This window comes from Rhincodon typus, chromosome 45 (assembly GCF_021869965.1).
Source record: "Rhincodon typus isolate 14 chromosome 45, sRhiTyp1.1, whole genome shotgun sequence".
In the NCBI taxonomy this organism is placed as follows: domain Eukaryota; kingdom Metazoa; phylum Chordata; class Chondrichthyes; order Orectolobiformes; family Rhincodontidae; genus Rhincodon; species Rhincodon typus.
The window spans coordinates 4,279,471-4,290,228 of NC_063376.1; the positions used below are offsets into that span (position 1 = coordinate 4,279,471).

A 10,758-nucleotide genomic window follows, 5' to 3' on the forward strand; every position below is an offset into this window, starting at 1 on the left:
CGACGTTAACTCTGAGGAAGGGGGCCGCTGGCCCTGCGACGTTAACTGTGATTTCCCTCCACCAACGCTGCCAGACCTGCTGCGCTGTTCCAGCTATTTCCGATTTGCAGCGCCCGCAGTTCTTTTCGGTTTATAATTAGGTTGGGAAAAGCTGCTTGGCATGAGCGATTTGTGCCTCTTTCCTTGCCGTAACAAAACCTGTGCCATCTTTGCCCCCACCTACAGGTCTCCTCTTTCTGCTCAGAGGCTCTGGTCATCTGCAACTGTCTCATCCACCCCCGGGTGCCTTCCCTTCAGATGCCCCTCAGCGCTGCCAGCCTCATCGCCACGGCCTTCAAGCCAGCGGCTGCTGACCTGCCATCTCCCGCCAGGCTGCCACAAGTGCCCACGTTCCACCTGCCTCCCCCTCCTCCTCCACCACCACCACCTCCTCTGCCCCAACACCCACTTCCTGCGGCCGCCACACCCCGGGCTCTCGCTGAACACCCGCCCTCGGCACGTTTCTCCATCCCGCCGCCGGCTGCCCGCTTCCCGCCAGCGGAGAACCACGCCGAGGGTGAGGGGGCGCCGGCGGCGCCGGGAGACGAGGCCGTGTTCGGGGGCGACCCGAACCGGGGCCGCCCGGTCTTCGTGCGCTACGACAAGGAGGAGGAGTCGGATGTGGAGATCTCGCTGGAGAGCGACTCTGACGACAGCGTGGTGATCGTGCCCGAGGGCTTGTTGCCCGAGCGGGGCCCGGTTGGCGGAGGGGGCTCCTCCCCAGCACCACCGCCCCCCACTGCCACCACCGCCGCCCCCGCTCCCACCCCCGGCGACAAGAGGAAGAAGAAAGAGGAGGAGGAGGAGGAGGAGGAGGAAGGGCTGGACGAAGAGGAGCAGGAGGAGATCGAGAAGGTGGTGGTGGCTTCACCTCGGGCCCAGGGGCCCCCGACCCCCGCCCAGGCCCCGACCCCCGTGCCCCAGCCCCAGCCGGCATCCTCCCAGGAGCTAGGGGGCGCCGGCGAGCTGCGCCTGGGCTCCCAGGAGCTGGACGAGGACCTGACAGTGATCAACATCAACAGCAGCGAAGACGAGGAAGGGGAAGAGTACCCGGAGGAGGAGGAAGAGGAGGAAGATGACTACTACGACGAGGAGGAGGAGGAAGAAGAGGAGGAGGAGGAAGAGGAGGAAGACGATTACGAGGATGAGGAAGACTTCGAAGAGGGCGAGTTGGAGGACGAGGAGATGGAGGACGAGGACGAAGACGAGGAGGAGGAGGAGGAGGAGGACGGGGAGGAGATGTACGAGCGAGGGCGGGCCGACATGCCCGAGGAAGAGACGACCGCCGCACTGAGACCCGCAGAGCTCCTGCCTCCTCCCCGGGAGGCCGAGGGGCCTGCACAGCAAGATCCCGGCCCCCCTCGGGGATCTCCCGGCCCCCGGCCGAGCGAAGGGGAGGGGAGCCCCGACCCCAGGCCAGGCGCGGGAGCCCCTGGCCAGGTGGAGGCCGGCAGTGCGCCAGCAGAGCGGTCCCCGGTGATGGCTGCGACTGATGGCCAGGAGGAGGGAGTGCCGGTGGCCAGCGCCGAGACACCCGGCCCAGCCCCTGACGGAGAGCAGGCGAGTAAAGAGACCTCGGCCGAGGGGACGGCTTCCCCAGATAAAGACGGTGTGCCAGCCCTGGAGGAGAAAGAGAGCGAGGGCAAAGTTGGCGGGAGCCCGGAGACCGGGAAGGAGGCCGACTCCGCGGAACAGCGGCAGGAGGAGGTGCTACCTACCGAGAAATCCGCAGAGGCCGAGGTAAGAGTCTCGATTCACCCAGAGTACGCGTGACTACCCGAGCAATCCTTAACCCCCTTTTGGGGCCAGTTTGTTCGAAAACATTCCAGAGGGAGTGCCGCGTTGAATGGGCCGAGTGGCCTACTCCTGCACTGTTACCTATGTTCCTCGACGCCATTCTCACTGCGCTGCAAGGAAGCTGCTAACCCGAGGCCAGAGGGATCTCCACCCCTCCCCACCTCCCCGAGACGCAGCTGAAAGGTGAGAGAGGGAAGGCCTCCCTCATAGAGAACACCACCCTCTAATCCTCGATTGGGCGTTGTGTGGGGGGTGGGGTGGGGCGGGGGGTTGGGGTGGGCAGGGGTCTGTCTCAGCCACCCAGCTTTTGACGGCCAGGAAAGACGTCCAGCACGTTCCCCAAAACGCTACCTGAGGACACTCTCGGCATTTCTGATGGAAAGAACTGAGGCTGTGTTTCAGAGGGTTAGAGGGGTTCAGCCGTAGAATCATATGGCATGGAAACAGCCCCTTTGGTCCAACTTGCCCATGCCGACCAGATATCCTAAATTAACCTAGCCCCACTTGCCAGCATTTGGCCCGTATCCCTCTAAATCCTTCCTATACATATCCCCATCCAGATGCCATTTAAATGTTGTAGTTGTACCAACCTCCACCACTTCCTCTGGCAGCTCATTCCATACGCGCACCACCCTCTGTGTGAAAAACTTGCCCCTCAGGTCTCTTTTATATCTTTCCTTTCTCACCTTAAACCTACGTCCTGTAGTTTTGGACTTCCCTACCCTGGGGAAAAAGACCTTGTCTATTCACCCTACTCAATTCCCCTCATAAACCTCCATTAGGTCATCCCTCAGGCTCTGACGCTGCAGGGAAAATAGCCCCAGCCTCTCCCTGTAGCTCGAGCTCTACAACACTGCCGAGTCTTTTCAAATTTAGCAAAATTCCTTCCAGTAGGAGGGAGACCAGAATTGAACGCAAGGGGAGATGGAAGGATCTATATTGAAAGAACTGGCCATTTCAGTAGCATTGGATCACATCCACGAGGGGTTTGCGGATGTTTTCGCTGGGCAAGTCATTTAGTGGCCAGGCTGCACAGATTCAAATCCCAGCCCCCACACAACGGGTGGCATTTAAATTTAATCAATAAACCTGGAACCCTGACTGATATCCTAATGCCCTTTTGGCAGCGAAATTGATAAATTTTTCTAATTCTCCTGAGAGGGGGAAGCATAATATTATGGATATATCAGGGAAAGAGTTGTAGGCGGGGGGCCAGTGTAGGACTGGATCAAGGAATGTTCCGCGTACCCCACAGGCAGAACAGGGTGACCTGAAGAAAGTGAACAGAGTTAAAGGAGAATTTACTCAGGGTGAGGATGACCTCTGCCAAGTTGAGATGTGTCCCTCTCTTGCCTGGAATTTTGCTTCCAATTTTCCACCCCACTCTTGCCTTCTCCTGGTTCCATCTCTGACACCTCCCTTCCCTTCCTCGACATCTGTTTCTGTTTCTGGTGATAGGCTGGCCACCGACTCCTACAGTTACCTTGACCATACGCCCTCGCACCCTACTTCCTGTAAAGACTCCACTTCCATTCTCCCAATTCCTCCATCTCCATCGCGTCTGTTCTGATGATGCCAGCTTTGACAAGGGAACCTCTGAATGTCCACCACTTTCTCAACCGAGGATTCCCCAGCATCGTTGTCGCCGGGGCTCCCAGCCGGATCCAACCCATCTCCCGCACTTTGGCCCCCACTCCCTCTCTTCCCTCCTGCAACAACGATAGGGTTCCCCTACCATCCCACCAGCCTCCACATCCAGAAGATCATGAGCCACCATTTCCACCTGCTCCAGCGAGGTGCTACCACCAGACACGCATTCCCCTCCCCTCCCTTCTGCAGGGACCATTCCGTCCGGGACACGCTGGTCCACTCCTCCATTCCCAGCTCTTCCCACCCTCTCGCATGGCACCTTCCCCTGTAAACGGCGAAGGTGCAACACCTGCACATTTACCTCCTCCCTCCTCAGCATCCAAGGGCCCAAACATACCTTCCACGTGAAGCAACACTTCACCTGCACTTCCCACAATCTACCCTACGGCATTCGCTGCTCACAGTGTGGTCTCCTCTACATTGGGGAAACGAAGCGTAGACTTGGTGACCGCTTCGCAGGACATCCACGACCTACTCGCAAAAAAGACCCTGAACTACCTGTTGCCTGCCACTTTGACGCACCACCCTGTTCGCCGGCCAACATCTCTGTCTCAGGCTTGCTGCTGTGCTTCAGTGAGTGAAGCTTGGCAAAAGCTGGAAGAACAACACCTTATTTACTGCTTGGGGACGCTGCATCCTTCTGAACTTAATACTGAGTTCACATTTAATCTCCAACAGCAACTGTTCATTCTCCTGGGACTGTTTGTTATGCACTCCTTTGTCTGTCCAACTGTTTTTCTCCCTCTTTGGGCTCCATCTCCACCGATTAGTTTACAACTGACACCCCACCCCCTCCCCCCCACACCCCCCCCCCCCCCCCCCCCCTTTCTGCATATAAAATGACATTTTCCAAGCTACCATCAGTTCAGGACCCGAAACGTTAACTCTGCTTTCTCGACACAGGCGCTCCCAGACCTGCTGCGTTTCTCCAGCAATTTTTGCCTTTGCCTGTCATTAATCCAGCAACTCTGTTAATGGCCTGGGGGACCCGGGTTCGAATCCCGCCACGGCAGGCGGTGGGAATTTGAATTGTCAGGAAAATCCCATCGGGTTCACTGATGTCCTTTAGGGAAGGAAACCACCATCCTCACCCGGTCTGGCCTACATGTGACTCTCAGCCATGAGGGATGGGGATATAGGGGTGGGTTTAGCCAGCAATAGCTGTACCCGGTGAACGAACTGAAAGGAAAAATTATTTGTGCAGAAGGTTATTTGCCTTTCCCCTGCAGTACAGCCACCATCTCAAGGCCAGTGAGTGAATGAGGTGGACGTTAACGGTAAGGCCACTGGACTAGCAATCCTGATGTCCAGCCTCATTTACTGAGGGGTGGTAGTTCTAATATCTCTCTTTCCCCCTCGCCCACCAGGAGATAAGAGCAGAATTAGGACATTCGGCCCATCGAGTCTAATCCACCATTCGATCATGCTGACACGTTCCTCTTGCAGATTACACTTTAATGGCCTTTTGCTCCCTCGGTCAGAGTTCTATGCCGCGCCTCATCCGTTCACTTGCGTTCTGTCTTTCTCTTTCCTCCCCGATGCCAAAACCAATGCCCCCTTCCCCTCCCCTCAGGACCAGGAGGACCAGACGGCGGCCATGTTGGCGGACTTTGTGGACTGCCCTCCAGACGACGAGGAAGTAAAGGAGATGTCGGCTGAAGCTGCACCCAGTGGCAGTACCTGAGGGCGTTTCCCTGCCGCAGAGCAGAGGCGGGCAACGGGGTGGGAGGGGGGGCAGGGGCGGTCGCAGCGCGAGGACGGTGCGTGCGTGTGCCCGTGTGGCTGTGGAAGATTGCGCCAGCCCAATTGGGGTTTTTAATCTCCCAACCCAGCTTGAGAATGCCTGGTGGGGGGGTGGGGTGGTCTTCACCCGCCTGTGTTTTCTATGTCTTTTTTTTAATAAAAATCCGAACACAACCAGTCACGAACCCAAGCAATTAATGAAGAAAGTTGACTGTGTGGAGAGGCACGTATCGTGTTTACTTCTGTAACCGTTGTAGAATGTGGAAACAGACCTTTCAGTCCAAACTGCCCATGCCAACTGGGTATCCTACATTAATCCAGTCCCATTTGCCAGCATTTGGCCCATATCCCTCTTAAATCCTTCCTATTCATGTACCCATCCAGATGCCTTTTAAATGCTGTAATTGTACCAGCCTCCACCACTTCCTCTGGCAGCTCATTCCATACACGTACCACCCTCTGTGTGAAAAAGTTGCCCCTCAGGTCCCTTTTAAATCTTTCCCCTCCCACCTTAAACTTATCCCCTCTAGTTTTGGACTCCCCTACCCTGGGGAAAAGATCTTAGCTAGTCATCCTATCCATGCTCTTCATTTTATAAACCTCTATAAGGTCACTCCTCCGCCTCCGACACTCCAGGGAAAATAGTCCCAGCCTATTCAGCCTCTCCCTGTAGCTCAAACCCTCCAACCCTGGCACATCCTTGCGAATCTTTTCTGCACACTTTCGAGTTTCACAACATCTTTCCTGGAGCAGGGAGACAACAATCGAACGCTGTATTCCAAAAGTGGCCTAGCCAATACAGCGGCAACATGACCCTCCTAACTCCTACACTCGATGCACTGACCAAGAAAGGCAAGCGTACCAAATGCCTTCAACACCCTGTCTACCTGTAAGTCCACTTTCAAGAAACCATGAACCTGCATCGCAAGGTCTCTTTGTTCGGTAACGCTCCCCAGGGCCCTACCATGAAGTGTACAAGTCTTGGATACAGCAGCCTTTTACACAAGGTGAGCAGTAATTAGTGGATTGAGGTTGCGACTGACGGTTGTAGGAAGCCCATGTTTGTAGGTCAGCAGGCTAGCTTCCCCCAGCACCTGGTCCGATTGCAATAGCACACTCATTCTGCAGTTTTTTCCTCAATGCCATGGGTCCTCAACCTTGCCCCCAGGGGCCCCGAAGCCGTACAAACATCCTTGAAATCTCTGGACATCTCCTCTTCATTTCTAAGTCCTCAATCTGTTCGCCCTCATATTTCCTAGAGACCAGGAAGCTCGTGAAGTCCCTGGGAGCAGACAGAAACGTCACTGACTTGCAGCGCCAACTCTGTACAGGGTGGCTCAGGGGTTAGCACTGCTGCCTCACAGCGTCAGGGACCCGGGTTCGATTCCACCCTTGGGCGACTCTGTGTGGAGTGTGCGCATTCTCTCAGTGGGTTTCCTCCAGTTGCCTCCCACATTTCGAAGATGCGCAGGTTAGGGTGGATTGGCCGTGCTAAATTGCCACACAGTCTGCAGGCTAGGTGGGTCAGCCGTGGGAAATGTAGCATTGCAGCTATAGTGGGAGATGTGTCTGGGTTGGAAGTTCTTCGGAAGGTCAGTGTCAACTCCCTGAACCTACTTCCACGTTGTAGAGATTCTGTGTTTCATTACTGACATTGTCAGGCCTTCCAAAGTTTTGTAGCATCTTTTCTCCTTTGCCTCCCAACCTCGATTTCAGAAAATCCAGTGGGGTCCTGCCACCTCAATGTCCATGTTGTCTACGTATGCCCCACCAAAATGTCAGCTATGCCACTCGGTGTCTGATCACATCCAGAAGGAAACTGCTATAATATGCCCCGATTCTCTGTACTTGGTTTTTAAAAAAAAACCTCTCTACAGCACCCCCTTATTGCTTCAGAACGTGGTTCGTAAGTAATCCAGGGGTTCTCGGGCTCACGTCCCACCGACCCAGCTGGCGCATTCGAAATGCAACAAGCCAATCTCGTCGCGACCCTGCTAAGACCGTGAACTTTTAGACCCTTCGGCCCATCGAGCCTGCTCTGCCATTCAACGAGGGGAGAAGATTGCTGTTCATTTCTCGAGCAACATCCATGAACTATACACTCAAGGTGTATGAGCTATAAAGACAAGGTGAATTGTTATGAGTCTTTTCCTTAAGGTGAAGACAAGAGGGCATATTTTTAAGGTGAGAGGACAAAGATTTTAAAAAAAGAGATTAGGGATAGTTTTGTTTCACAGAGAGTTGTTCATGTGTGGAATGAGCTTCCAGAGGAAGCGGTGGATGTGGGTTCACTTACAACATTTAAAAGACATTTGGATAAGGACGTGAATGCGAAAGGTTTGGAGGGATATGGGCCAAGCGCAGGCAGGTGGGACTAGTTTAGTTTGGGATAATGGACTGGTTGGACAGTAGGGTCTGTTTCCGTGTATCTGGGAGGGCCAGAGCAGCAGATACAGGGGAATGCCCGTCCCCTGGCAAGCTTCCCCTCTTTAAGGCTCACGTCATGGTGGGGGGGGGAGGTGAACAGTCATGTCTTTTCACCCCAGCCTGGGGTCCACGCCCATTCCACCTCTTCGTGGACCAACATTCCCCCCATCCTGCCTCCCTGGCCATCGACGTGAGCTTTGAGTGTGGGATCTTGCTGTGTGGAGGCTGGCCACCATTACGACATGGGGGAGGGGGTGTGCTCTGCACTTTGCTGGCAGCTTCAGGATGCCCAGCAAGCGAATGCCAGCTCTTAAAAGCTGCCCCTTTAGCACGAATACCTGGCAGCTGCCTGTGGGTGGCAGTATTGCACCAGTCAGAAACTGGTCCCTTCAAGGTTTCTCCCATCAGAAACAAGATCTCACTTGTCCTCAACACCGCCTCCCTCTGGGAGCACAATTCCCTTTTTAATCCCGGACTGCTGTACCATCAAATCGTTAACAGTGCAGAATGAGGCCGTTCAGCCCATCGCGTCTGCAGGGCCATTTAACTTGGAGCCCTAACTCCTCCTTGTGCGAGGAGCACTTTAAATCTGTGCCCTCCCTCAGTCGGAGTCAATGTTTCTTTTAATTCATTCACAAGATGTAGAAGTTAATGGTTCATGCCCCAGCAATTTTTACCCATCCCTAATTACCCAGAGGGCAGTTAAAGAGTCAACATTCCTGTTGGTCTGGAGTCATATCCAGATCAAATCGATAAGGGCAGCAGATTTCCTTTCCCTAAAATTTCTCCCTATCAACTCTATCCCTCATTTTTTGAAAATTTCTATCTATTGAATGTGATGTACAATTCTGGCTACAGGAGGTTACAGTGATAGGCAGGGGTGGAAGGAGGCTATAGTGATGGAGTGGGGTGTAGGGGCTGGAGGAAGTTATAGAGTTAGGAAGGGATGTAGGGGTAGAAGAGGTTACAACGATAGGGGTATAGGGGTGGGAGGAGGTTACAGTGATAGGGCCGATAGGGAGGGAGGGAGGGGTGGGGAATTGAGACCGTGGGCTGTTAGATTTTACAGAGTGTGAAGCTGAGCTGCCTGGTACTGTGGTTCAGGGAAGGTGCCTGAGATGGTGACTGTAATTTCAAACCCAGCCACTATGTTTTGAGTGTTATAATGTTTTAATTCCCTTAAATAGTTAAATAGCTATGGAGTCAGTAAATCTGAGCATGATCGTCGTAAAAATAAAATTGATTTACTTATGTCTCCCTGGGAAACAAAGCCTAAAACCAGACTCCAGTTTAATCCCCCAGTGAACTGAGTTACCTTCAACTCTGTTAAACATTTGTAGTCTGCAGATTAACCTCTTGAAATCATTTATAAAATTGACTTTACTCTGTGTTCTAGCAAACGTAAACAGGCGAAGATATTCTAAATCAAATGTGCCGAGACCCTTACACAGTAAGATCATGTCTGGAGTATAATTGAGCTGTAGTCCACAGCTGCATCTGTAAATATCAACATTTATGAGCTAAAACTTTACAAAGCATGTTAGAAGTGGGAATACTGTGGTGAGTAACTCACCTCCTGACTCCCCAAAGCTTGTCCGCCATCGACAAGGCACAAGCCTGAGTGTGAGGGAATACTCCCCACTTGCCCTGGATGGGGGCAGCTCCGACAACACTCAAGAAGCTCGACACCATCCAGGACAAAACAGCCCCCGCTTGATTGGCACCACATCCACTCTCCCCCACCAACCCTCAGTAGTAGCAGCGTCTACAAGATGCGCTGCAGAAATTCACCAAAGATCCTCAGGCAGCACCTTCCAAACCCACGACCACTTCCATCTAGAAGGACAAGGGCAGCAGAACATGGGGACACCAACCCCCTGCATGTTCCCCTCCGAGCCACTCCCCATCCTGACTTGGAAATATATCAACCGTTTCATCAGTGTTGCTGGGTCAGAATGTCATAGGATGTTAATGAAATGCAAGAAGAAAATGTAGAAGAGAAAGAAAGGAATCATCTGTTACAGGTGGTTGAACACACGTGCCTTTATTGCTCAGACCTGCGAGTATAGGAGTTGAGGCGTCATGTTGAGGTTGTAAGGCACACAGATGCACACACTCAAACACACACACATGCACTCTCACACACGCACTCTGACTCACATATGTACTCACACACACTCTCACATTCTCTCTCACACACAAATGCATGCACGCACACAGTCACACACACTTGCATATGCACACAGTACTCTCCCACATACAGACACACATACAGACATCATACTCACACACAAACACACATGCACACACTCATACACACACACAGACAAACACACATACGTATACACAAACAAACACACAGACACACACAAACACATGCACTCATACACATACACGCACATGCAAACATACACAAACACACACATGCGCACACACTCACATACACACACACAAACTCACAAACGCGCGCACATACATAAACACACAACACGCACGTACATGTGCACACACACATACACAAACATACATACAGACATACAGATACACTGACACATGCACTCACACACAGACACACATACACACATGCACACACACAAACACACACACACATGCACACACACAAACACACACACACATGCACAAACACACACACACACACACACGCACACACACATGCACAAACACACACACACACACTCACACACTTTCACATCCAGACACACACACAAACACACACACAAACACTCTCACTCGCACTCACACACACGCTCACACACACTCTTGCACACACACACACACTCTCTCACACACACATACACACTCTCTCACACACACACACACAGACACACACTTTCACACACAGACACACACACACACACTTTCACACACAGACACAGATGCACACACAAACACACACAAGCACTTTCACACACACACACACACGCACTCACACACTTTCACATACAGACACACACACACACTTTCACACACAGACATGCACACACAAGCACTTTCACACAGACACAAACACACACACAAGCACTTTCACACACAGACACACACACTTTCACACACAGACACACACACACTTTCACACACAGA

The 10,758-nt window shown here is 52.8% G+C and overlaps 1 protein-coding gene across 1 annotated transcript in view; it reads left to right on the forward strand.

Moving 5' to 3' along the window:
• The window catches only part of pelp1 (proline, glutamate and leucine rich protein 1), a 44,193-nt gene extending 38,787 nt beyond the window's left edge, over positions 1-5,406 (forward strand). The window contains exons 11-12 of the mRNA XM_048620032.1: positions 226-1,779; positions 5,060-5,406. Of these exons, the coding sequence (XP_048475989.1) occupies positions 226-1,779; positions 5,060-5,170 (1,665 nt within the window). The 3' untranslated portion in view covers positions 5,171-5,406. The remainder of the gene's footprint in view (positions 1-225; positions 1,780-5,059) is intronic.
• The last annotated feature ends 5,352 nt before the right edge of the window (positions 5,407-10,758 follow it).